This window comes from Mesoplodon densirostris, chromosome 9 (assembly GCF_025265405.1).
Source record: "Mesoplodon densirostris isolate mMesDen1 chromosome 9, mMesDen1 primary haplotype, whole genome shotgun sequence".
NCBI lineage: Eukaryota > Metazoa > Chordata > Mammalia > Artiodactyla > Ziphiidae > Mesoplodon > Mesoplodon densirostris.
Window position 1 is genome coordinate 95244406 of NC_082669.1, and position 27031 is coordinate 95271436.

The following is a 27031-nucleotide window of genomic DNA, read 5'->3' on the forward strand; positions in this document are numbered from 1 at the left end:
AAGGTCGCGGCAGTGAATAAATACAACCCTCCCCCAGAAGTGGTCGCAGCCCAAGATCACATGACCCATGTTTTCAACAGCATGATGCAGCCACAGAGGATCTTTGACAGGTATTCCTTAGGGACCCTTTGGGTAGAACTCGGGGTAGCCAGCACAGGACAACCTCATCATTTCCCTAGCCCTCTATTTTGTGACCCATTCCTTTCTCACCTCTCTGAGGGAGGGGATCAGGTCTTTATTTAACAGGCTGTGTAGTCTCAGATATAGCATATATTATCATCACAGGTTTGAATATGGGGCTCACTTGTTGGCATTTTCCCAAGTGTGGCGATGAGTAGATTCAACTTCCCTCTTTCAACTGGACCCTTGAATGGTGGCTAGCCTGTGACATAGGATGGTGAAATGAAAAAGAAAAAAAGTTTGCTAACCTTTCTGCTGTAGGATAGAACCACAGACCTTAGACTCATTAACAGAGAATTGTGATGATCTCTATCCATTGTCAGTTTCTCCTTAGCTGTGCGTGAATGCTAGATACCCCTGCCAAAGAGCGCCCAAGACCGCAGGTTATACGTTAGAGATCCCTAGAAGGAGGCCCTCTTCACCTAAGGGAAACCCGAAACAGTCTTTACAGTGATTGCCCTGAGCCCCAGGCAGCCTAGCAGGGAGAAGTCACCCAGCTTGGTTGAACACAGGAACAGAATCTCTCACCTCTGAGTTCGAAGACAGATTTACCAGGATTTCTCCATATCTTTTTAAACAGTCTGCTGGAACAGATGGCCATTTACGCTATAAGTATAATACAGAAATTCTATCAATGCCCAAAGGCGTTTTAAAATTCCTTGTAAAATCTCTTGGTTATAAATGGCTTCTCTTCTTCATGTGGTCTGCTCCTGTACTTCACAGTTGGTTTCCCACAGAGAGAAAATGTTTTATTTTGAATCCAGGGTATGATTTTTTACATGTAATTTAATAATGTAGACGTTGACAGTTTTATATATTTATGGTAGCTCTCTAGGTGAAATGATTTATCATTTATTTGCATACATCTGGAAAAGCACATTTGATTTAAAAGAAGGGCATTTATGTCCTCATTGTATTTCTTTTCTAGTTTATGAGATTGCTCGTTGTTTCATGCTTTAGGGTACATTTATATAAAAATACGTATCAAAGAAGTTTACAGCAATGTCTGATAAACACGTATTTCTGGATCATTTCTGGCTGTCAGGCAGAGAAGAGCAAATGGCCAAGCAGCCCCAGATGCTCCGGGATAGAGCAGGGCTCACTCTGAAAAGCTCATGGAGGCAGGAGCAGGGGTGCCATGCCCTGCCCACTCTGGGTCAGGACACAGCTCCCTGGCAGCCCCAGGAGTCAGGAACCCTAACTCTTGGTCTTGGGACTTTTAGGCTGTGATATTGGGGAATCACTGTCCCCTCTTCTGGGGTGAGGATCCAATATTGAAATGACACGGCAGAACCTTGACTCTGGCCTGGTAGTCAGTGATGGCTTTCTTGCTCTCACCTATGACAGGGTTCTCCGGGCTGATCTTGTACAAGCCCTGTCCAAACTCTGGAATCGGCCATTTCTCCAAGAAGCCCTGGTTTGTTTCAGTGAGAAATGGTATTTCCCAATCATAATGTGGGTGCTAGAGACAAACATAGCACTGGGTTGATCATTGTTTCCAGGTCTTTTAGTGGACAGAGCTAGGAACATATTTCCTTCCCTCCCTCCCTCCCTCCTACTCTCCCTCCTTTCCCTCCTTTCCCTCCCTCCCCTCCCTCCCCTCCCTCCTCTCCCCTCTTTCCTTCCTTCCTTCCTTCCCTCCACTCATTGATCCATCTATCTATTCTTTCTTTCCATCAATCCATCCACCCATCTTGCCTATTTGTACCTACCTATGACATCTGTTCAATTTTTTATATCTATCTAATCTGTATCTAGATAGATCCATCTATAGATAGATGGTAAAACACCTCCTGAATTCGTATTGGTACAATTCAATTTCAAGACTATAGTTGAGCTGTTAGTTAATCTCATCTCTGTTACATCTGTATCTCCTTTTCTCCCTCACCAAAGACACAGAGGAAGATGGAATTAGAATATCCCGTAATTGCTCTTTTTTTTTTTTTTTTTTTTTTTTTTTTTTGCGGTATGCGGGCCTCTCACTGTTGTGGCCTCCCCCGTTGCGGAGCACAGGCTCCGGACGCGCAGGCTCAGCGGCCATGGCTCACGGGCCCAGCCGCTCCGCGGCATATGGGATCCTCCCAGACCGGGGCACGAACCCGTATCCCCTGCATCGGCAGGCGGACTCTCAACCACTTGCGCCACCAGGGAGGCCCCGTAATTGCTCTTTTTTAAAGTCCCATATTACACCACAGCAGTATCAGAATACCAGAAGTAATAATTACTGAAAACATGAAAAACATATTTTGCCTATGTTCCTCCCATTAACCATTCCCCCATTGTTTTTTATTGTGGTAAAAAAAAAAAATATATATATATATAAAACACATAAAATTTGCCAATTTAACCACCTTAAAGTGTACAGTTCAATGGCATTAATTATATTCACAGTGTTGTGCAACCATCACCACCATCTGTTTCCAAAACTTTTTCATCAGCCCGAACAGAAGCTCTGTAAACATTAGGCAGTAACTCCCCATTTCCTGCTACCCCCAGTCCCTGGTCACTTCCAGTGTACTTTCTGTCTCTATGAATTTGCCTACTGTGTGTGTGTGTGTGTGTGTGTGTGTGTGTGTGTGTGTGTGTGTGTGTGTGTGTGTGTGTGTGTGTGTGTGTGTGTGTATATATATATATATATATTTTTTTTTTTTTTTTTTGTGGTACACGGGCCTCTCACTGTTGTGGCCTCTCCCGTTGTGGAGCACAGGCTCCGGACGCGCAGGCTCAGCGGCCATGGCTCACGGGCCCAGCCGCTCCGCGGCATGTGGGATCTTCCCGGACCGGGGCACAAACCCGTGTCCCCTGCATCGGCAGGCAGACTCTCAACCACTGCGCCACCAGCGAAGCCCTACTGTATATATTTTATATAAGCATCAATCACTCCATTTAAAAAATAGTGTACTGTATTTATATTGTCAGAACATATATCCATCACACACTATACTTTCTCCTTTGCTGTCATTTAGTCTTAGTTTTCTGGGTAACGGCATATTTATTGCTCACTGCCAGCCCTTACAACTGATGCCTCCTCTTGAGTCATTTTGGTTGTATGAAGCTTGTTCTCTAGGAGTTTCCTTAGGAAGAGCTGTGGAATCAGTATCTCTTGAAATCTTGCATGTTGATAATATTCTCTGCCCTTTACACTTGGAAGTCATTTTTGCTATATGTAAAGTCCATGGCTCACACTTTTTCCCTTGAGAATATTATAAGGGTTTCTCCATTTTCTTTTAGTGCAAAATATTGCTGTCAAAAAACTGGTGACAATTTAATTTTCTTCCCCTTATAAATCATGTGTTCTCTTTTTCTAGATGAATAATCCCCCCAGCTTTTTTTAAGTCCAGTAATTTTACTAGACTATGTCTTGGTATTATTGTTACAACATTTATAGCCCAGTTGTTCTAGGCTAATATTCTCAGGTATGTTGTATAGTGTTATTATTTTTTTTTAATTTCAGAAAGGTTTTCTTGAATGACAGTCTTTAATATTTGTTCCTTAGCTTTGGTTTTCTTCTTCAGGAAGGTCTCCTTTGCCTATCCTCAATATTTGTCACTTCTCTCAAAATTTTTTCCTTTAATTACTTAAAAAAATTATTTCGAGGTAATTTTAGATTCACATGCAGTGGTAAGAAATAATACAGAGAAATTCTAGATATCTTTCACCCAGTTTCTTCCAGTGGTAATATCTTGCTTAGCTAAAGTAGAATATCAAAACCAGGAAGCTGACATTGATACAAGCCACCAACCTTATCAAGTTTCATCAGTTTTTTTTTTCTTTTTTTCGGTACGCGAGCCTCTCACTGTTGTGGCCTCTCCCGTTGCGGAGCACAGGCTCCGGACGCGCAGGCTCAGCGGCCATGGCTCACGGGCCCAGCTGCTCCACAGCATGTGGGATCTTCCCGGACCGGGACACGAACCCGTGTCCCCTGCATCGGCAGGCGGACTCTCAACCGCTGCGCCACCAGGGAAGCCCAAGTTTCACCAGTTTTGCATGTACTCCTGTGTACATTTAGTTCTATGCGATTTTATCACATGTGTAGATTCATATGAGCATGACTCCAGTCAAGATACAGGAGTTTTGTCACATGGAACCCTTTGCTTCCCTTTTATAGCTACAGCCACCTCCTTCCTGCTCATCTTCCCTAACATTTGGCAACCAATAATCTGTTCCCCTTCTCTGTAATGCTGTCATTTCAAGAAGGCTATATAAATGGAATCATAGAGTATATGTATAACCTTTTGGGGTTGACTTTTTTTTTTTTTTTAACTTAGCCTCCGTCGAATATATCAATGGTTCATTCCTTTGTATTGCTGAGTAGTATTCCTTGGTATGAATGCACCGCAATTAGTTTAACCAACCATCGAAGGACATCTGGGCTGATTCCAGTTTTTGGCTGCTACAAATACAGCTTTTATGAGCATTCACGTGTAGGCTTTTGGACATTGCAGTTTCAGCCTGCCTGCTTTCTGCTGGATACCCATTGTTTTGGGGTTCCCTTGTTCTCTGACGCTGCCCATTGCTTCCTCCTTCTTCCTCTTGCCCAGCTTCCAGTGCCATAAAAGTCTTGCGGGTTTGTGGCTTTTCATCTGGTTTGTTATCCACGTTTTCCATGGGCTTTTGTTCTCAAGTTTTTCTGTTTTCCTGTGAGTATTCAGAGAGATTGAAAAATTATGCTGCATTGCCCCCATTCTTCACAGAATCTATACCTCAACCATGATTTTTTTCAAAATATTATATTTTATTCCATATTTCTAGAATTTGTGTCTTGAGTGGAACCCAAACACTTCAGCTCTGCGTGTTGCAAGAGATCTTATATAAGTTAGTCCTTTGGTCTTTTAGACCAGAAGCCATGCCGAGATTCATGTATCAGCTCTTACTTATTAGTTGTTACTTTGAGCAAGTTAATTAACCTCTCTGTACTTCAGTTTCTTTATGTGTTAAGTGGGGATAATGATAGAATCATCTTCATTAGCTTCCTGTGATAATTAAATGAGGTAATGCATGTAAGATGCCTAGAATAGCACCTGGCATATAGTAATTGCTCAGGTAAATTTCAGTGTGATTACTGTTTTCTTTACACATGAGTATTCTTTTTTTTTATTGGAGTATAATTGCTTTACAATGTTGTGTTAGTTTCACATCTGTGTTCTAATTCGATAGCTACAGATGTTAAAGTTTACCTCTCAGAGGGCAGTCTTATTTCTTTCATTTTGAAGTTCTTGGGGGGAATACTTTATCAACCAAGAATTAATATCTCTTACCATATTTTTTCTTTAAAAAATCTTGTTAAGGTAAATTTTTTTGCTATTTTGCAGTCGACTTGCTTCTGAAAGTAGGACCATCCTTCCATAGAGTGTCTACATATAGCAAATGCTGGATTACTGGATTAATTGTGATTGTGACATGGACACTTTACACACTGGATGCATTAATATGCATGTCTGCTCTGCCCTGTTGCAGCACCCTTCCTAGTCTGGACGCCCCTTATCCCATGTTGGTATTAGCTGGTCCTCAAGCATGTGGTCCACGAGAACTCGCTCACCGCCTCTGCAGACAGTTCAGTGCTTACTTCAGATACGGGTAAGTTTCTTTATTGGCTGGTAAGGCTGTAAAATGTCGGATATTGCTAATGTTGGCCATTAAAATGTACATAGAAGGCTTATGAGCTTCTTTGCCAGTTATTACACTGTGATATTCACTGTATTTTTTTTTTTTTACTTTAATCCTCCAAATGTTTTACTTAATTCAGTGACAGCCGAAATCACGCTCCAAGGTTTGAAAATACACGTGGTCGTAATCAAGCATCGTGGTGTTGGAACACGGGCTCCTCCTCTTGCCATGTGGCGTGACAGCATGAATCACAATGTTGTGATGATGGTGGGTGGGTCTGCGCACCGGTGACAGCCTCTCCTAATCTCTGTTGGAGCTCACGCTGCCAGCATGTCAGCTGCTTTATTTCCACGCGGATCTTTCTCTTTTGAGGCATATTTCAGAAGGAAGGAAAGAGAAATGGCAGCAAAAGATTTCCTTTTCCTTTCCCTCAGGTTAGCATTCAATACACTTTCAGTTTTCTGGAGCAGATATTTTGCTGTGTGGTTCCCTAATGACTCAGTTAAAATAGCAGAATATATCCAAAAGACTAGAACCATCCTAGAAAATCTTCAGCTGGATTTACAGACTTTTTAAAGGTGTCTGGGTCTCAGATTTAGTTATTGCTGTGACCTTTTAAACTGCTTTCCTCTTTTATTTTTTTACGTATGGCAAAGACATTACTATTAGATAAGTGATGTTTGTCAGTGAGCTGAGAATGTGACTGCAAAGATATATAGGACAGCAAGAAAAAGAAATGCGAATTATTTTCTAATGCTGTTGCATACAGGTTCCTTCCCTTAAGCTACACATATTCAAACAATGTAAATACTATTTTAAACAGGTCCAGTTATCTAGAGACCTAAAATTACATCCCTCAATCGAACAACTCTAGAATACAAATACTATAGAATAATTTACTCATTAATATATTCTAAACACCCTGAAGCAACCAAAATAAATTAAAACTTAATATCAGAATTAAAAAGTACAGAGTGTCATTATGCTCATACAGCGGTACTGAACCTGTTTCAAAAGGTAAGTGGAGCACAGTGAATGGACGATCAAATTAGGGCAAAAAGGTGTATCCTGACTATCGTGCTAATGTGTAAACCTGGAACCTTTCAGCAAACCAAAGCTTTGCTGAAGACTTTGGTTGCATAAAGACTTACATAAACCAAAGCTTTCCCTGGTTAGAAGTCCTTTCACATCTCTGACACCAATTCTGTTGCAAATGGTTCATAGCCTATCCTTCATATTTGTTTTTGATATGCGCTCTGAGGCACGCTGGGCCAGATGTGCTCTTAGAGGTGTTTATTAACTCATCATCAAGATTCTGATCCAGTGGCCTCAACATTCTCACCTGGATAGGCCCCCTCAATGTTCATTTTCATTAAATCCTGCTTTACCCCTATTAGAATGTCTATCCGTCATCCTTGGGATGATGTATTTAATGCCTGTTTCCCCTGCTCGACTGTAAGCCCAGTGAGGGTGGGGACCAATGTCAGCTTTGCTCACCACTGAGTTCTCATTGTTCAGCAGAAGGCTAGGAACTTAATAAATGCATGAGAAATATTTGCTAAATGAAAGACTAAGTGATTGAATGGATGGATGAATGAATTAATGGTATTATATGCAAAATTTAGTGGGAAGTAACTGTGGTAAGAAGCATAGGTGGTTTTTCCCAACCTCCACTGATGGATACATGGAGAGCTGAAGGGATTCATTCATTTGTTCATCCATTCTTTCAATAAATATTTATTGAGTTCTTCCCATGTGATAGCTCCTGAAGATACAGTGGGAACAAGATCGGTGAGGCCCTTGCCTTAATGAAACTTGTAATCTGGTCGGGGACTCAGACCTCAGTTAGCATCATATGCAGTTTGTGTGGAGGCACAAGATGACAAAACATAATCCTAAAATTAGCTTCCTGCTCCTATACTGTTACTGTTGCCACTGCTGTTTTTCTTCTCTGGATGGGATTCGTGGCAAGGGGAAAGACACCCATAAATACCCCACACTCATACATCCACTTCCCTCACAGGCTCAGGAGCCTTGCCTAACCATGCACGGGCACCCTCATGGGGGCAGAGGTCAGGGCTTGTTCAATAGCACATCATTCACCAAAGCAAGGATCAGAGAGCATATCACTGGATAAGAAAAGGTATTAAGGAGCTAGTAATTTCGAGCATTGAGAAAGTCAGATAGTACTACTATTATATGCAGCAACTTTCTAATTAAAACAAATGATAAAACCAGAGCACATCCTCAGGGGCAAGTCATTGCTCTTGCTTATTTTATTTATTTATTTTTTGAATTTAATTTTATTTAATTTTTTTATACAGCAGGTTCTTATTAGTCATCCATTTTATACACATCACTGTATACATGAAAATCCCAATCTCCCAATTCATCACACCACCACCACCCCACCCCCCTGCCACTTTCCCCCATTAGTGTCCATACGTTTATTCTCTACATCTGTGTCTCAATTTCTGTCCTGCAAACTGGTTCATCTGTACCATTTTTCTAGGTTCCACATATATGCGTTAACATACGATATTTGTTTTTCTCTTTCTGATTTACTTCACTCTGTATGACAGTCTCTAGATCCATCCACGTCTCTACAAATGACCCAATTTCATTCCTTTTTATGGCTGAGTAATATTCTATTGTATATATATACTGCATCTTCTTTATCCATTCATCTGTCGATGGGCATTTAGGTTGCTTCCATGACCTGGCTATTGTAAATAGTGCTGCAATGAACATTTTGGTACAGGACTTTTTTTGAATTATGGTTTTCTTGGGGTATATGCCCAGTAGTGGGATTGCTGGGTCATATGGTAATTCTATTTTTAGTTCTTTAAGGAACCTCCATACTGTTCTCCATAGTGGCTGTATCAATTTACATTCCCATCAACAGTGCAAGAGGGTTCCCTTTTCTCCACACCCTCTCCAGCTTTTGTTGTTTGTAGATTTTCTGATGATGCCCATTCTAACTGGTGTGAGGTGGCACCTCATTGTAGTTTTGATTTGCATTTCTCTAATAATTAGTGATGTTGAGCAGCTTTTCATGTGCTTCTTGGCCATCTGTATGTCTTTGGAGAAATGTCTATTTAGGTCTTCTGCCCATTTTTGGAATAGGTTGTTTGTTTCTTTACTATTGAGCTGCATGAGCTGTTTATATATTTTGGAGATTAATCCTTTGTCCATTGATTCATTTGCAAATATTTTCTCCCATTCTGAGGGTTGTCTTTTCGTCTTGTTTATGGTTTCCTTTGCTGTGCAAAAGTTTTGAAGTTTCATTAGGTCCCATTTGTTTATTTTTCTTTTTATTTCCATTACTTTAGGAGGTGGATCAAAAAAGATCTTGCTGTGATTTATGTCAAAGAGTGTTCTTCCTATGTTTTCCTCTAAGAGTTATATAGTGTCCAGTCTTCCATTTAGGTCTCGAATCCATTTTGAGTTTATTTTTGTGTATCGTGTTAGGGAGTGTTCTAATTTCATTCTTTTACATGTAGCTGTCCAGTTTTCCCAGCACCACTTATTGAAGAGACTGTCTTTTCTCCATTGTATATCCTTGCCTCCTTTGTCATAGATTAGTTGACCATAGGTGCGTGGGTTTATCTCTGGGCTTTCTATCTTGTTCCATTGATCTGTGTTTCTGTTTTTGTGCCAGTACCATACTGTCTTGATTACTGTAGCTTTGTAGTATAGTCTGAAGTCAGGGAGTCTGACTCCTCCAGCTCCATTTTTTCCCCTCAAGACTGCTTTGACTATTCGGGGTCTTTTGTGTCTCCATACAAATTTTAAGAATTTTTGTTCTAGTTCTGTATTAAATGACATTGGTAATTTGATAAGGATTGCATTTGGGCAGTATAGTCATTTCACAATATTGATTCTTCTAATCCAAGAACATGGTGTATCTCTCCATCTGTTTGTATCATCTTTAATTTCTTTCTTTAGTGTCTTATAGTTTTCTGCATACAGGTCTTTTGTCTCCCTAGGTAGCTTTATTCCTAGGTATTTTATTCTTTTTGTTGCAGTGGTAAATGGGAGTGTTTCCTTAATTTCTCTTTCAGGTTTTTCATCATTGGTGTATAGGAATACAAGAGATTTCTGTGCATTAATTTTGTATCCTGCAACTTTACCAAATTCATTAATTAGCTCTAGTAGTTTTCTGGTGGCATCTTTAGGATTCTCTATGTATAGTATCATGTCTTCTGCAAACAGTGACAATTTTACTTCTCCTTTTCCAATTTGTATTGCTTTTATTTCTTTTTCTTCTCTGATGCCATTGCTAGGACTTCCAAAACTATGTTGAATAATAGTGTTGAGAGTGGACATCCTTGTCTTTTTCCTGATCTTAGAGGAAATGCTTTCAGTTTTTCACCATTGAGAATGATGTTTGCTGTGGGTTTGTCATATATGGCCTTTATTATGTTGCGGAAAGTTCCCTCTACGCCCACTTTCTTGAGAGTTTTATCATAAATTTGTGTTGAATTTTGTCAAAAGCTTTTTCTGCATCTATCAAGATGATCATATGGTTTTTATTCTTCAATTTGTTAATATGGTGTATCACATTGATTGATTTACATTACTGAAGAATCCTTGCATCCCTGGGATAAACCCCATGTGATCCTGGTGTATGATCCTTTTAATGTGTTGTTGGATTCTGTTTGCTAGTATTTTGTTGAGGATGTTTGCATCATATTCATCAGTGATATTGGTCTGTAATTTTCTTTTTTTGTAGTATCTTTGTCTGATTTTGGTATCACGGTGATGGTGGCCTCATAGAATGAGTTTGGGAGTGTTCCTTCCTCCGCAATTTTTTGGAAGAGTTTGAGAAGGATGGGTGTTAGCTCTTCTCTAAATGTTTGATAGAATTCACCTGTGAAGCCATCTGGTCCTGCACTTTTGTTTGTTGGAAGATTGTTAATCACAGTTTCAATGTCATTACTTGTGATTGGTCTTCATATTTTCTCTTTCTTCCTGGTTCAGTCTTGGGAGGTTATACCTTTCTAAGCATTTGTCCATTTCTTCCAGGTTGTCCATTTTTTTGGCATAGAGTTGCTTGTAGTAGTCTCTTAGGATGCTTTGTATTTCTGTGGTGTCTGTTGTAACTTCTCGTTTTTCATTTCTAATTTTATTGATTTGAGTCCCCTCCCTCTTTTTCTTGATGAGTCTGGCTAATGGTTTATCAATTTTATTTATGTTGTCAAAGAACCAGGTTTTAGTTTTATTCATCTTTGCTATTGTTTTCTTTGTTTCTATTGCATTTATTTCTGCTCTGATCTTTATGATTTCTTTCCTCCTGCTAACTTTGGGTTATGTTTGTTCTTCTTTCTCTGGTTCCTTTAGGTGTACGGTTAAGTTGTTTATTTGCAAATTTTCTTGTTTCCTGAAGTAGGATTGTATTGTTATAAATTCCCCTCTTAGAACTGCTTGTGCTGCGTCCCATAGGTTTTGGATTGTCATCTTTTCATTGTCATTTGTGTCTAGGTATTTTTTGATTTCCTCTTTGATTTCTTCAGTGATCGCTTGGGTATTTAGTAATGTATTGTTTCGCCTCCATATGTTTGTGTTCTTTACGTTTTTTTCCCTGTAATTCATTTCTAATCTCATAGCATTGTGGCCAGAAAAGATGCTTGATATGATTTCAATTTTCTTAAATTTATTGAGGCGTGATTTGTGACCAAAGATGTGATCTTTCCTGGAAAATGTTCCGTGCACACTTGAGAAGTAGGTGTAATCTGTTTTGGGATGGAATGTCATATAAATATCAGTCAAATCTATCTGTTCTACTGTGTCATTTAAAGCTTGTGTTTCCTTATTAATTTTCTGTTTGGATGATCTGTCCGTTGGTGTAAATGAGGTGTTAAAGTCCCCCACTATTACTGTGTCACTGTCGATTTCCTCTTTTATAGCTGTTAGCAGTTGCCTTATGTGTTGAGGTGCTCCTATGTTGGGTGCATATATATTTATAATTGTTACATCTTCATCTTGGATTGATCCCTTGATCATTATGTAGTGTCCTTCCTTGTCTCTTATAACACTCTTTATTTTAAAGTCTATTTTATCTGGTATGAGTATTGCTACTCCAGCTTTCTTTTGATTTCCATTTGCATGGAATATCTTTTTCCATCCCCTCACTTTCAGTCTGTATGTGTCCCTAGGTCTGAAGTGGGTCTCTTGTAGACAGCATATATATGGGTCTTCTTTTTGTATCCATTCAGCAAGCCTGTGTCTTTTGGTTGGAGCATTTAATCCATTCATGTTTAAGGTAATTATCGATATGTATGTTCCTATGACCATTTTCTTAATTGTTTTGGGTTTGTTACTGTACGTCTTTTTCTTCTTTTGTGTTTCCTGCCTAGGGAAGTTCCTTTAGCATTTGTTTTAGAGCTGGTTTGGTGGTGCCGAATTCTCTTAGCTTTTGCTTGTCTGTAAAGCTTTTGATTTCTCCATCGAATCTGAATGAGATCCTTGCTGGGCAGAGTAATCTTGGTTGTAGGTTCTTCCCTTTCATCACTTTAAGAATATCATGCCACTCCCCTCTGGCTTGTAGAGTTTCTGCTGAGAATCAGCTGTTAACCTTATGGGAGTTCCCTTGTATGTTATTTGTCATTTTTCACTTCCTTGCTGCTTTCAATAATTTTTCTTTGTCTTTAAATTTTGCCAGTTTGATTACCATGTGTCTCGGCATGTTTCTCCTTGGGTTTATCCTGTATGGGACTCCCTGTGCTTCCTGGACTTGTGTGGCTACTTCCTTTCCCACGTTACGGAATTTTTCAACTATAATCTCTTCAAATATTTTCTCAGGTCCTTTCTCTCTCTCTTCTCCTTCTGGGACCCCTATAATGCGAATGTTGTTGCGTTTAATGTTGTCCCAGAGGTCTCTTAGGCTGTTTTCATTTCTTTTCATTCTTTTTTCTTTATTCTGTTCCACAGCAGTGAACTCCACCAGTCTGTCTTCCAGGTCACTTATCTGTTCTTCTGCCTCAGTTATTCTGCTGTTGATTCCTTCTAGTGTATTTTTCATTTCAGTTATTGTATTGTTCATCTCTGTTTGTTTGTTCTTTAATTCTTCTAGGTCTCTGTTAAACATTCTTACATCTTCTCGATCTTTGATTCCATTCTTTTTCTGAGGTCCTGGATCATCTTCACTATCATTATTCTGAATTCTTTTTCTGGAAGGTTGCCTATCTCCACTTCATTTAGTTGTTTTTCTGGGGTTTTATCTTGTTCCTTCATCTGGTATATAGCCCTCTGCCTTTTCATCTTGTCTATCTTTATATGAATGTGGTTTTCATTCCACAGGCTGCAGGATTGTAGTTCTTCTTGCTTCTGCTGTCTGCCCTCTGGTGGATGAGGCTATCTAAGAGGCTTGTGCAAGTTTCCTGATGTGAGGGACTGGTGATTGCTCTTGTTTAAATTATCTTTTGTTTTATTCTTTACCCAACATATATTTTATTGATATTTAATTAAATGGAAAAAAAGGCCTGAATACAGTCTCATTTCTCTGCCATTTCCTTGAATCTTTTCTTTCCCTCCTATTTATCTTGTTTTCTCCAAGCATTTTGTTTTCCTTTTAAAATTGCATTCACCCAAGACCAAGACATTCAATGCAATTTTCACATGCTAAGTTGCATATCCGATGTGTAAGTATTAAAAACATGGCTCGGTGGTATAACAAATATTGGAGTGGCTGAGAGATTGTGCTCTTGTCCAACGATCTGATTTTACTATTTGTTCTTGGTTTTAGAAATAGGTTGGATGTTCTTTCTTTACTTGTATTAGTTATAAGTGGCCTAGAGATAGGCATTTTCTGCCTTCGGAGTCTCTCCATTTATTTCCAATCTTAATAGTACCATACAAATCAGTGGCTTCCTAGAAAAGTGCTGGGTAATGAGAGAACAGAAAACAATGCCAGCACGCCTGTTTATCTTCCAGATTTAAGGCCTTGAAAGTGATCTGAATAGTCATGAAAGCAAAACAGTATACTTCTTCCTTAGATCTCTATTTTATAGCAATCTCTATTTGTGTAACCTTTTTCATGATCTTGACTACTAACTATATTTTATTTTTAGCACTATAATACGGTAAAGTAAAAGCCTGCCACTATTTAGCTAAATGACATGGTATGAGCTATAGCTCCCCAAGTGCCATCTAATCTAATGTCTCTTTATACAGGTGTGACAGACGAGTAGAATGGTTTATTTATTCCTTCAGTCAGTGTTCCTTGAGCACCATCCATGTGCATTGTACCAGTGATAAAACTGTAAAACAAGCAGACATGAGTCTTGCCCTCCTGGCACCTTACACTCTACTGTGAGATTAGATAAGTAAATGCTAACAAGACAGTTTGATGGGTGCTATGATGAGGGAAGTAAAGAGCCTCTGTGACAGGAGAAATTAAAGATAAGTGGGATGTGAGATTTGAGACGGGGGGGATGGGTGCCTGAGATCCAGGCAGAAAGAACAACAGGCACATTTGAGTTTTTTGGCTGCGTTGGGTTTTTGTTGCTGCGCACAGGCTTTCTCTAGTTGAGGCAAGCAGGGGCTACTCTTTCGTTGTGGTGCACAGGCTTCTCATTGTGGTGGCTTCTCTTGTTGCGGAGCATGGGCTCTAGGCACGCCGGCTTCAGTAGTTGTGGCACACAGCCTCAGTAGTTGTGGCACATGGGCTTAGTTGCTCCACGGCATGTGGGATCTTCCTGGACCAGGGCTCAAACCCGTGTCCCCTGCATTGGCAGGCAGATTCTTAACCACTGCGCCACCAGGGAAGCCTGGCACATTTGATTAACGGAAAGTACACTGTAGTGTGGCTAAGCTTGAAGCATGGAGGAAGATGGCAGAAGACCAGAAAAACAGACAGGGGTCTGATCATAAGGGGTCTCTAAGCAGGGGAGTGTCATGATCACACTGCATTTTAGAAAGTGTCCCCTGTGGGCAGTTTGGGAGGGGGCTTGGGGAGGGAAGGCTGGAGATGAGGAGACTGGTTAGGATATAGTGACAGGTGATAATGGCATGAATTAGAAAGTGGTATGCAGTTACTGGAAAGTGGACAGAGTAGTGGCTTCCTGGAATTTGATGCTCAGACACATTACGTGCTGGAATCTTCTCTGTTTGTGATCTCTTAAATTGTGTCCAGCAATTTATTGACATATGTTTGCATTGGGCATTGGGACCAATTTAATTTGCCTACCAAATGCCCTAGGAATACCTGGGCTTTTGTGGGCACCCAGTGAAAGAGTTCCCTTACTAACAATATGGCATGCTATAAATGTGCTTGGATTTGGATGTGCTCACAGCCAAGCCTCTGCCTAAATATCTGCAGTAACAAGTTCATTATTTCTTGAAGCAATCTGGTCCAGAGTTGAGATTCTAAATCTGCATGCTTCTGAATCACACTGAAAAAATGTCTACTTCCTCAGCTGCCTGCTAGCTCTTCTTAGACATTGTTTCTTCTTCCTCTTACATTTTCCTGGATTTAGTAATATTTCATTATTTGGCCTAGCCTTCCAGATTCCTTTCCCTCCTGATCATCTCCTCCTCTCCATGGACTTGGTTTGTTAGGATCCTCAATGACAGCTGGCCAGTGAATTGGCCTTTAAGAATGTCTGACTCACCCTTAGACTTTTAGTGCCTGTGTTGTATTCTGGGGTTAATCACTAACACAGCTCTTTTGTCTGTTAAATGAAACTAACAGGGAGTATGGCTCCCATTACAAACCATGATTTAATTAATTTACCATGATTTAACTAGTAAATAATAAACTCATGGAAATGTAAATTACAATTGAAATTATATTTAGACAGGAGAGAGGAACGATGTTGAAGGTGATGGCCCGAGCAAATTTCTTCGTTTAAAATCTGGCGTCATGTTTTTCTGAGTTTAATGAAACATTGCTTTCACTATGAAGTATTTCCTTTTTAAGACATTCATATTTGGGCACCATACTACACAGCGAACATTTCCATATGTGAAAATTGGATGACAGATTCAAAAAACAGCAGGTCATCTTAGGTCCTTCTTAATAGAAAGTTCCATAGTGGATGCTGGTTCTGTCATAGCTTTCTCCATGTCAGTGAAGCCATCTCTTTATTTACCTGCCTAGAAGCTTCAGATTGCTTCTTTGCTTTGTCTTCCTTTTAGAAATTCTGAAAAAATCCCTGCTACTCAATTCCTTTGTTGGAAAATGCAAATTCAGTGCAGTGTGTATAGGCTACACTAAGGGTATGTGGTACAGGATGCCAAGTCAGCGAGTTATCTGTCCTGACTGTCAAGGACACCAGTAGACAGGAAGTCTCAGGTCCCTGCCAAGGGGTATAAAGAAATTCCAGTGCATGCAAACAGCACAACAAACGTCATGGTGTTTTGACAGCCTTCTCTTAAAATGTGCTCTTTCCTGTGTATACAATTTAAATGTAATGTTAAGACCTTTACATTTATAGTATAGCTAATTCTTGATTTTAAGGAAGGGGAACAGCGGTATGAATTAGAAAAGTTTGTCTGTCTTTGACTTTGAAGTGGAGAAGATTCTGAGGTTGTGAGTGTACCCTCTTAGTGTGATACTAAAAGGACTTGACTTTGGTGTCATCCTGTGGTTGTTACTTAGTCACGTTACTTTACTGCTGTGCCTTAGTTTCATCATCTGTAAAATAAAAACAGTAGCACCTACCTCATGTCTTTTTGTGAGGAGTCAATGAAATAGCATGTCAAGTGTCTAGCTACTTGCATCTCCTGTTTTAAAACCATGGGGTAATCTAAAAACCAGTTTGCGTTCCCAGAACTTAACATTGGGAAGTCAGCATGGTCTGAAATCAACAGTCCTGGGCTAGATGGGAGCCCCATAGTCTAGTTCTGGGACCGATACTGGCCTGCTCTGTGGCCTCGGGCAAGTCATTTTTATAGTCATCTTAAAATGGAGCTCATCACAGCTGCCATCCACTTCACATGTTCGATTAATTCATTCATGTCACAAATATTTAGTAAATGCCTACTGTGGGCCAGGCATTGGGAATGCAGTGGCAGATAAGATCAACAAGATAAAGTCCTCTCCTCATGATTTGTATGTCCTGCTGGAGAAGATAGGAAAAAAACAGATAAGAGAAGGCAATCTGGGTGATGGAGAGTAATTGGGGGCGTGGTGGGCTGGGGTAGGGATGCTATTTCAGGTAGTGGGCAGAAAAGGCCTCTCTGGTTGAGCTGAGAATGCCTTCAGTGTTGGAATCATGGCTTCCCGTGGGAGGTTCGTACACAGTACTGATAAGTGTGACAGGAATGAGGAATGAGCTGGTCTCTGCCCTCAAGCAGTGGAGGAGATGGGGTCCTGAATAAGGGGCTGGGAGGAGTTGGTGGCAGGCACTGAGGCTCCAGGTGGATAAAGAAGAGGTGCAGAACCCAGCCACAGGGGGTCAGGAAAGGCCTTTTGGGGGTGACCCTTAAACTGAGTCCTGAAGACAAGTGGGCTAACCTGGCGGAGGAACGGGGAGGGAAGCGTTACAGAAAAAGCCCATAGATCAGAGAGAGCATGAAAGCACTTGGGTGGGAAGTATATGGGTAATAAATACCGTTATACTTCTTAAAGTATTATGATGTGATGTCGGAGGTGGTGATTCAGAAGGTGATAAAGAACCATGAGTGAAAATTTGGTGTCGATAATCCAAAAGTTTTTATAATCCCTATGAAGTATAGCAAGTAAATGTAGGCTAGCACTGCCAGAACTCAGGGTGTTCAGAATAATGTTACTTTATGTTTTGTGGATCAATTTTAATTTTTAAAAACATACTTCACACCAAAACCTTTTCCATTTTGAATTTCAAATTAATAGAAAGAGACAAGGTTATCTACATTCTGTTTTCAGGGCCTGTCACACCACAAGACTGCCTTACTTTGGAGAAGGGCATCGGGTTGATTATCATTTTATCTCTCAAGAAGTTTTTGATGAAATGCTAAACATGGTAAGACTGCTTTTTATATTTAATGCACAAGAAATATATGTTCTCTGGTAGAAATATTAGGAAATAGTGATAAGAAAGAGAATTATATCTGTGTTTTTCCTGAGAGATGTGTTCTTATTGAGTTGTTTTTTTTCTTAAACCATTTGATACATCATTGTTCACATGCTGCTTTATTTTATGATCTTGTAAATTTCCAATGACACTGAAAATATTGTAAATTTCCAATGACACTGAATAAATAGACGTTTTAAAAAAATGGAAGAAAGAGCACCATGAAAAGATCTTGAGATCTGTGTTTATCAGGTGCTGCTCTGTTGATCAGATTTTACTCAAGATAAACAATTCCCAAAGACCTGATGTGATGCAGCAAGCTTGTGAATTGAGCACTTACCGGGGTTGGCGTGTTCTGTCCAGAGACCCCTCCCTCTGTTTGTTATCACTGGTGCTTTCTAATTGTTGTGACCCTAAACACCATTTCACACTGATGTGTCCCAGCCAGTTGGTCTTCCCTGGACACATACACAGGCTTGACCTTCCACCATAACATCCCTGTGTGGGAAGTCCTAAGTCCTGGAGGTCATTAATGCGTGTGGAAGCTCTCGACAGTAGACAGGAGAAGTTTCCTCATTTCTTTGAGGTCTGTGTCTTTCCTAGGTGAGGATAACTACCCTGCCCTAGTCCATTTCACTGGAGCTCTGGGCAACCTTATTCACCATGACTTCAGTTAAACAGAAAGAACATCTCATATCTTCATCACTACCAATGAATCTGTAAGGCTTTTATTTTCTCGTCACCATGGACCTTATTTTTGTTTATATTATCATTTTTTCTATCACCAAATGAATCCTACACCACTCTTTTTTTTTTTCCCTGAAGCTTCCTGAAGGACGGGATTAAGGACTAGTCTATGCTTCTGCTTTTGAAAGATTACCATCCAACCAGTGATACTCTTTTTTTTTTTTTTTTTTTGCGGTACTTGGGCTTCTCACTGCTGTGGCCTCTCCCGTTGTGGAGCACAGGCTCCGGACGCGCAGGCTCAGCGGCCATGGCTCACGGGCCCAGCCACTCCGCGGCAGGTGGGATCTTCCCGGACCGGGGCACGAACCCACGTCCCCTGCATCGGCAGGCGGACTCTCAACCACTGCGCCACCAGGGAAGCCCCAACCAGTGATACTCTTACAGCTACATCCCTCCTCCCCTCCCTCCCCTTCTCCATCCTCCGTCCTTTCTCTGCCCCATCCCCAAATAATGGACCTGGCTTATACCTCAGTGCTCATAACTGTGGAGCATTTAAGCATAGGCTCTGCAGTTGCCACGAGTTTAATTTTGAATGACCAGCTTTACACATGGTGCATATTTTCTCTTGCATTCACAGAGAAACCCAAGTGAAAAAACCTCATAATCCCTAGGCCATTTTCCCTTTAATCTTGTCAAAAGAACATCTTAGAAATTCTTTATGAGTTTCTCTCCTAGGGCTATGTTTTAGAAGTTCGGTTTTATGTACCAAGGGTACTCTGAGACTTTATATTTCTAAAAGCCGTTAAGAGAAACCTGAGGAGTTATCTTGATATTAGTAAGAAGCATTCTCTTAGGACTCTTCGGGTTGAAAGACAACTGGTTCCCAAAATTGATGTTAATTTCTCTTGTTAGAGTCGGGGGCATTTTTTTCTTGATTTAGTTCCACTGTTCTCAATGACCCATGTGCTCCTCTGATGTTTCATACCTTATCATATCTGTAATCAAGTAAGTCTGGTTCAGTTCCTAGTCTGAGAAATCACTGTACTTTTGTACTCTATTTAGTCTTCTAGTTTTACTCCCTCTATGGGAGTGCTTGTGTGTTTGAGAAGTACTCATTTTTCCTGCTTCTGCTAACATATATTACTTCACTGTAAGGGCATCATCATATTCAACTGGAATTTTGCTTCAGATCTTCTTTTCTTTCAAGTGAGCTTGAAGCGGTTCCGTGAAGAGAGACAAACCTAGAGATTAGAAACTCGTGACACATTGTCAGCTGAGCCACCCACGCCCACACACTCAGCCTCTGTACACACAGCCCCTCTCCACGCACACTCCCCTAGCCAGCCTGCCCCCTCCCAAGTCACAGTACCCTTTGACAGACAGCCCGGGCACACCCCACCCCGGCATGCCTGCTGTGGACAGTCATACCTCTCCACTCTGACAGGTACACATAGACTAGCACATGCTTCCATATACACTCCACACCCCCCCCAAAACAAAGATCATTCCCCCATGTGCCCACAGACACATGAACCCTTCTTAAGGCCACATACACAGTCACTTACCTGCAGAGACTCTTCTACTTTTGTGGCAATAAGATCACAGATCTGGAGGTCTCTGAGATACGATTATTGCTGTTTATTAAGAAATCCACAGGCAGGAAGGGGTGAAAGGAGTATCACCCTCCAGAAGCAATTCTTAACAAATCAGTTGAACAAGGCCTGTTGTATATACACAAGTACAGTGCAAGATTTCTCCCAAACTTACATCCTTCCAGAAGATGTTTTTGGGATCCACAGAGGGAGGCCCTTGTACACACAAGTAAACAAACTCATAGTATATATCTGAAAAGTGATTCAAATATACATTATGAAAACAGAGTGAGTCACAGTAAACAAGATAAACTATGTCGTACCTGACGGGAGATTCAGGTGTCTATCTATATAGATATAGTATAGATAGTAAAAGGAAAGGAGTCACAGTATTTGTCCCAAAGAGCATAGTATGACCTTGAGGGAGTAAAGTAAAAGGATATTTATTGCTGGGCCTTTAACTTATAGAATATATGACATAAATGTCTTCTGATTATGGTGGATGGGGGTTTTCCTCATCACCCGCAACAGACACATCCCCCGGAGACCCACCCTCCTGAGGGACACCGTATGTCTCCTGGCCTTCTAACACCCCCCGCCAGGCAGCCCGCCCCCCAGCCACACACACAAATCTCCGGAACATCTGGGCCAGGAGGCACAGGGCAGCATCAGAGACCCCTGACTGCTACTGTTTTTAATGATGGCGCTGCCTTTTGCTGGGCTTCAATTGATGGAATTTGGCCTTGGGAGTTTTCACTTCATTATTTATTTCAAAATCATGTTATCTGAGGAGTCACGGTGGCCAAGGATGTCCACATTTTTATTCCTTCTGTTGTCATCAGTGTCCCAGTTTAGATTAAATCTTATTGTTTAATAAATATAGTATCATCAAAGGAAAAGTCAGACAATTTTTTTTAATACGTTTATTTATTTATTTTTGGCTGCGTTGGGTCTTCATTCCTGTGTGCGGGCTTTCTCTAGTTGCGGCGAGCGGGGTCTAGTCTTCGTTGCTGTGCACGGGCTTCTCATTGCGGTGGCTTCTCTTGTGGCAGAGCACGGGCTCTAGGTGCGCAGGCTTTAGTAGTTGTGGCTCGTGGGTTCTAGAGCACAGGCTCAGTAGTTGAGGCGCACGGGCTTAGTTGCTCCGCGGCATGTGGGATCTTCCCAGACCAGGGCTCGAACCCGTGTCCCCTGCACTGACAGGTGAATTCTTAACCACTGCACCACCAGGGAAGTCCAGTTCAAACAATTTTGAGAGATGTGTTTCTACTTGCTTTTCTTTTTTTTTTTTTTTTTTTTGCACGAGACTACAGTTTCAGGAAGAACTGGGCTTCCAGAATACAGAGAGAAGGCAGTTTTTGTACCTCAGATGACTAGAGGGCACACAGTACTGATGCTGAATACATTTGGGGCAGTTTCAGCAAAAAGCTATGTTTATAAGGAAAAGCAGGATGGGTCTGTTTTTCATCGCTTATCTCAGGATGCAAAGGTTTATGGATGTCGCTGTAATTCATGGCCTTCAGGCTTATCTGGGAATGCAAGGCACTTGAGAATGGAAGCTTTTGGGGGAGACCTGGTGTACTGGAATAGCCTAAATGGCTGAGGCAAAGGGTGAACTATTAGTTTTGCTTTCTCAGTAATGAAGGTTTATAGTGCAGGTTTGGCAGGAAGTGGGTAAGTAAGCAAAATGATCTGTTTATCATAAGCTTCACTGCCTTCACTCTGCTCTAACATTTGGTCAGCTGATTACTTCCAAAAGCCTCATATTTTTTTGGCCAGCTGGGAATTCTGAATGAATTTCTGTATCACAGTTTGGTATTAAGTTTCATCAACCCATTGTCATCCTTATACAATTGCTAATATTTATACGTTTTATGGAATCATATAAAAGTAAGACATCAAATCATTTTATTTATATTAAATTCCATGATGGCAGCTGTTATAGGAAAATCTTTGTACTTCTTACATTGCAGGGGAAATTCATTCTAACCTTTAATTATGGTAATCACAAGTATGGATTAAGTAGGGACACCATAGAAGGTATCGCAAGAGATGGTTTAGCAAGCTGTGTTCATATGGAAATAGAAGTAAGTCCTTTCCATTCAATCGATTTCTTTTTAATGCATAAATGTGTATATATATTTGCGATTGGGGAAGGGGCTACAGTGTGTGGATCTACAATGTGTAGGCCGCACACTGCTGGGCCCAAGAGGAATGCATACAGATGTGTGAGATTTTAAGTTTGTAATTAGCTTAGGGGAAGCAAGATATAAAATTCAAATGACAGGAGTTAGATTACAATACTAGACATCACCCAAATGCTATGGAGTAAAACTGCCACTCAGGATTTATTTTCTAAGTTATTTCCTCACTCAATTATCCGTTTTTCTTTTTAGAGCACTGGTCTCTGTATAAGTGATCTCAGATAAAATGTTTCCTACAGGGTGTGGCACTGGTTCCCTGTCCACGCAGGACAGTGGCAGGGCCCTGCCACTGACCTTGTCCCTTTCTTCTCCAGGGAAGATGCATGGGCCTTGCTGCCATTTGATTCCAGCTGCTCACTGGTTACTATCTTTTCATGCTTTGAGCAATTTAGACTTGCAGATTTCAGGAGATCTTTCTCTCTTCCCCAGTATCTTCCCCCAGTGATCTTCTGTAATTAGAATATACAGAAGTCTCTCCAAAATCAACTCCAGAGTAAAACCAGGAATTTCCTACTCATTTGTTTTAAAAATATGTGGCTTTGTTAACTGTTTGAGATCTTCAAAGACAGTTGATTGGTTTTTTGGTATTCCTTTACTGTCGACTTGAATCTCCCTTAAAACTTTTTTCCTCTCTGACTTCGAAGAGCAGGAGACTGGGATTCCTTTTTGGCCCTTTGTATTGGTCTAAGTGTTGCCTTGCTTCAGTGAAACTGGTCACGTTTCTTCCAGTTCATTAATTTTCCTAACTTCAAAATCCTGCAATTCTTATCATTCTGCAGTTGACTGGTTGTACATCCTTAAGAAGGTTTACTTTGTTTCTATGCTAATTAGCCCAAAAAAAGACCTTTTCCCTAAAATGTCTTCCTTGGACAAGGCAGAAACAAAAATTAATGCAACTTTGAGTGCAGAAACTCACCCGCTCCTGTGTCTAACTTTTTCCAGTTTAATGGTTCTGAGTTCTGGCTCCTGTTTTACTTTTTTCCTTCCTGAGAGCTTTTCTCCTACTCATTTCCAAGAGGTTGAGTCCATAAACCAGGCTTTATTCCTGACTCTTCCCAGCTAAACCATTTTTCCCAACTGTCCTTGTCATTGACTCTTGTAGACATTGTTTTTGAAAAGAGCCTGTATTTCTTCCCCCTGAATTTTCAAAAACAAAGATTTTGAACATTGAATTAAATTATTGATGGTAGGATTGAGATGGAAGAAACTTTAGAGTCCATTTGGAGTAGCTCTTCCATTTCACAGATGAGGACCCTGATTACTCAGGGAGCTTGAGGGATTTGCACAGAGTCACAGTAGCTGGAGAGCTGCAGTCCTGACCCAGCCCTCCAGATCCTCAGAGCACTACCTGCCACTGCTTCCCTGGCTGTGTGGGCTCCTGATTAGCAGGGTATCATGAGCTTGGCCTTCCCATGCTCTGGGTACAGGCTGTGAGATATGATAGGAACCAGCCAACCAGGTTGCTGGTTTAGGAACAGGAAGGGCCCAAGTTGATGACAAAAGGGTAACAGAGGAGCCTTTCTCTATGGTAAGATCTCTATCTCCTGGGGCTGCAAGGATGCCTTTTGAAATGTAGAATTGAAATTACTTTTCAGTAATAAAGAGGCAGTGAGCATACCTATTTGTCTCTAGCAGTTTTCTCTTTTAAGAGTCATATGCATTAGAATGATTAGTTAGAGGATAACCAGGTAGGACAAATTCTTATTTTTCCAGTGATAATGTGATATTTGATGAGCAGAGAGAAGTAACCTAATCCTGGGATATTTGTAGGAAAATAATAGCTAATTATAAAGGTAAAATAAATTCCTCAGTACAGCACTACTTATTACACCCATGTTGTCACGTATCTCCTAAATGATTTCTAAATTGTGTCTCTGTTTCTAACTGATTATCTTTTCTTTAAATGCATAGGGTGTAAGAAGTTTAAAACACTCATATTTTGAGCCTCGATACATCCTGGTGGTACCCATGGACAAGAAAAAATATGAGGGCTACTTGAGGAGAAAAGGATTATTCAGTCATATAGAGATTGAATTTGCTGTCTCCAGAGTAGACCTTTATATTAAAATTAATCAGAAATATCCAGGATATTTTGATGCAGTAGTCAATGCAGGTCAGTAACTTTCAGCAAAGTTTTATTTTTGAAGTGTAAGGTTACTGGGGAAAAATCTGCTCTAAAGTACCTTCTTATTGTTGGCTGAATGCAGTTTCTTGTGGTTGTAGGACTGAGGTCCCTGATTGCTGGCTGGCTATCTGCCAAGGGTGACCCTCAGTTTTTTGAGGCTGCTCTCAGGTTCTACCCACATGGCCCCCTCCATCTTTAGGCCAGCAATAGCCCATCAAATCCTACTCATGCTTCGAGTCTCTGCCTTCCTCTTCTGCAACCAGAAAACCTCCTTTTATGGGGATCATGTGATTAGAGTAGGCCCACCTAGATAATCTCCTTTTTGATTAGCCCAAACTCAGTTGATAAGTAACCTTAATTACATTTGTGAAAATCCCTTTGCCATATAACCTAACGTAATCACAGGAGTTGTAGCTCATCATGTTCACAGCTTCTGCCCACACTCAAGTAGGGCCGGGGTGGGTGATTATACAAGGGTGAAGTGTCATTGGGTCTTAGAATTCTGCCTACCACAGTATTCATAAAAGTAGATCTAGTTAAAAAATCATCACCACAGATTGGCTCTATGTTGATATAATTCTGTTGCTTTAACATACATTCTCTTCTTTACTGTAGATGATCTGGATGTTGCCTACCAAAATCTGAGTCAGCTCATTAGAGAATACCTTGGATTGTCTGAGGCAACTGCCAAGAGTTTGGCTCCAACCACAGGTACTGCTCTCTCCCTTTTGTTTGTCATGGAAAGGAAAACAAATCTGTGGGTTGTTATTTGGGGACTCATCAACCAGGCTAAAGCTGGTTCTGACTCTTTAATCCCTGTACTTCCTCTGGTCCCCACAAATAAGCTGCATGAATCATCCCTCTGGACCAGTCCCTCTGCTTGTCAAGGTGAGCATAATGGACCTCACAAGACTGTCCTTTAAGGACACGCTGGGCAGTACCTTGGAGTACCTACTCATAGTAGGTATGGGTCAGCCCCACAGTTCAGAACTCCACCTTCTGGAAGTTTGGCTCCTAAGGGGGCTGAGGTGGTGTTCTGCTTGACACCATTGTCCCAATCCAAGAGATTCTCTCCCCCTTTCTTTGCATTTCCATAGTCCTCAAACTGTTGCACTACAAAGTATAGTGGAAGAGCACTGGTCAGGGGATGTGAGCCTGGTCCTGGCCCTGCTGCCCGCTGGGACAGGCTGCTTAGCTGTTCTGAGCTTCTGTCTTGTTAGATGGAATTAATGCTCCCCACCTGCCTCATGAATCATGCACAGCAAATGACATGGGATATATGCATGCATCTCCTTGGAATCTAGGAATTCTAAAGCCCTAAACTAGAATTTCAGTACATGAGTATTTTGAGATGTATTTAACAGTTTTACCCCCAAATCCACTTCACACCCCTTAGGATGGCTACTATGAAAAAGCAAAACAAAACAAAAAATAGAAAATGTGCTGGCAAGGATGTGGAGAAATTAGAAATGTAAAATGGTGTGGCTGCTATGGAAAACAGTATGGTGGTTCCTCAAAACAATTATAAATAGGATTACCGTATGATCCAGTGATTCCACTGCTGGTTATGTACCCGAAAGAACTGAAAGCAAGGTGTTGCACAGCCTTTGTACACCCACGTTCACAGCAGCATTATTCACAATACAGTAGCCAAAAGGTGGAAGTAACCCAAGCAGTCATTGATAGATGAATGGATAAACAAAATATGGTTTATATGTACAAGGGAATAGTATTCAGCCTTAAAAAGGAAGGAAATTCTGACACCCGCTACAACATGGATAGACCTTGAGAACATTCTACTAAGTGAAATAACCAAAAACACATATACTGCATGATTCTAATTATATGAGGTACCCAGAGTAGGCAAATTCATAGAGACAGAAGGAAGGAGGTTGGTTACCAGGGGCTGGGGGAGAGAGAAGCAGGGACATTGTTTAATGGTGGCAGAGTTTCCGTTTTTTTGTTTTTTTTTTAAAGAAGATGTTGGGGGTTGGAGTTTATTAATTAATTAATTAATTTTTGCCGTGTTGGGTCTTCGTTTCTGTGCGAGGGCTTTCTCTAGTTGTGGCGAGCGGGGGCCACTCTTCATTGCAGTGCACGGGCCTCTCACTGTCGCGGCCTCTCTTGTTGAGGAGCACAGGCTCCAGACGCGCAGGCTCAGTAGTTGTGGCTCACGGGCCTAGCCGCTCGGTGGCATGTGGGATCCTCCCAGACCAGGGCTCGAACCCGTGTCCCCTGCATTAGCAGGCAGATTCTCAACCACTGCGCCACCAGGGAAGCCCAGAGTTTCTGTTTTGCAAGACGGAAAGAGTTCTGGGAATTGGTTGCAGAGCAATGTGAGTGTGCTTATCACTATTGAACCATACACTTAAAAATGGTTAAGATGACAAATTTTATGTTACATGTATTTTACCACCAGTATCATAATAATAAAAAGCATGTCCCCCCAGTGGACTGAACTGCATTCACGTATCACATAATGTAGAATATAACGTAAGACTCTTGCTGCTGTGCCGCTGCTGTGCAGATACTCCACAGCTTTGTGTGTACGTGTGGTTTAGCCTTTGTGACTCTGTCCACGTAGGATCTTGCTGGCCGGGTTGCATCCTGACCAGGCAGAAGCAGGCCCGGTCATGG

General features: G+C 41.0%; 1 protein-coding gene across 2 annotated transcripts in view; it reads left to right on the top strand.

Moving 5' to 3' along the window:
* The window catches only part of LRGUK (leucine rich repeats and guanylate kinase domain containing), a 120172-nt gene that overhangs the window by 53154 nt on the left and 39987 nt on the right, over nucleotides 1-27031 (top strand). For both annotated transcript variants that reach the window (XM_060108213.1, XM_060108214.1), the window contains exons 10-15: nucleotides 4-110; nucleotides 5638-5757; nucleotides 17639-17735; nucleotides 22039-22152; nucleotides 24181-24382; nucleotides 25010-25105. In XM_060108213.1, coding sequence (XP_059964196.1) covers nucleotides 4-110; nucleotides 5638-5757; nucleotides 17639-17735; nucleotides 22039-22152; nucleotides 24181-24382; nucleotides 25010-25105 — 736 coding nt within the window. The remainder of the gene's footprint in view (nucleotides 1-3; nucleotides 111-5637; nucleotides 5758-17638; nucleotides 17736-22038; nucleotides 22153-24180; nucleotides 24383-25009; nucleotides 25106-27031) is intronic.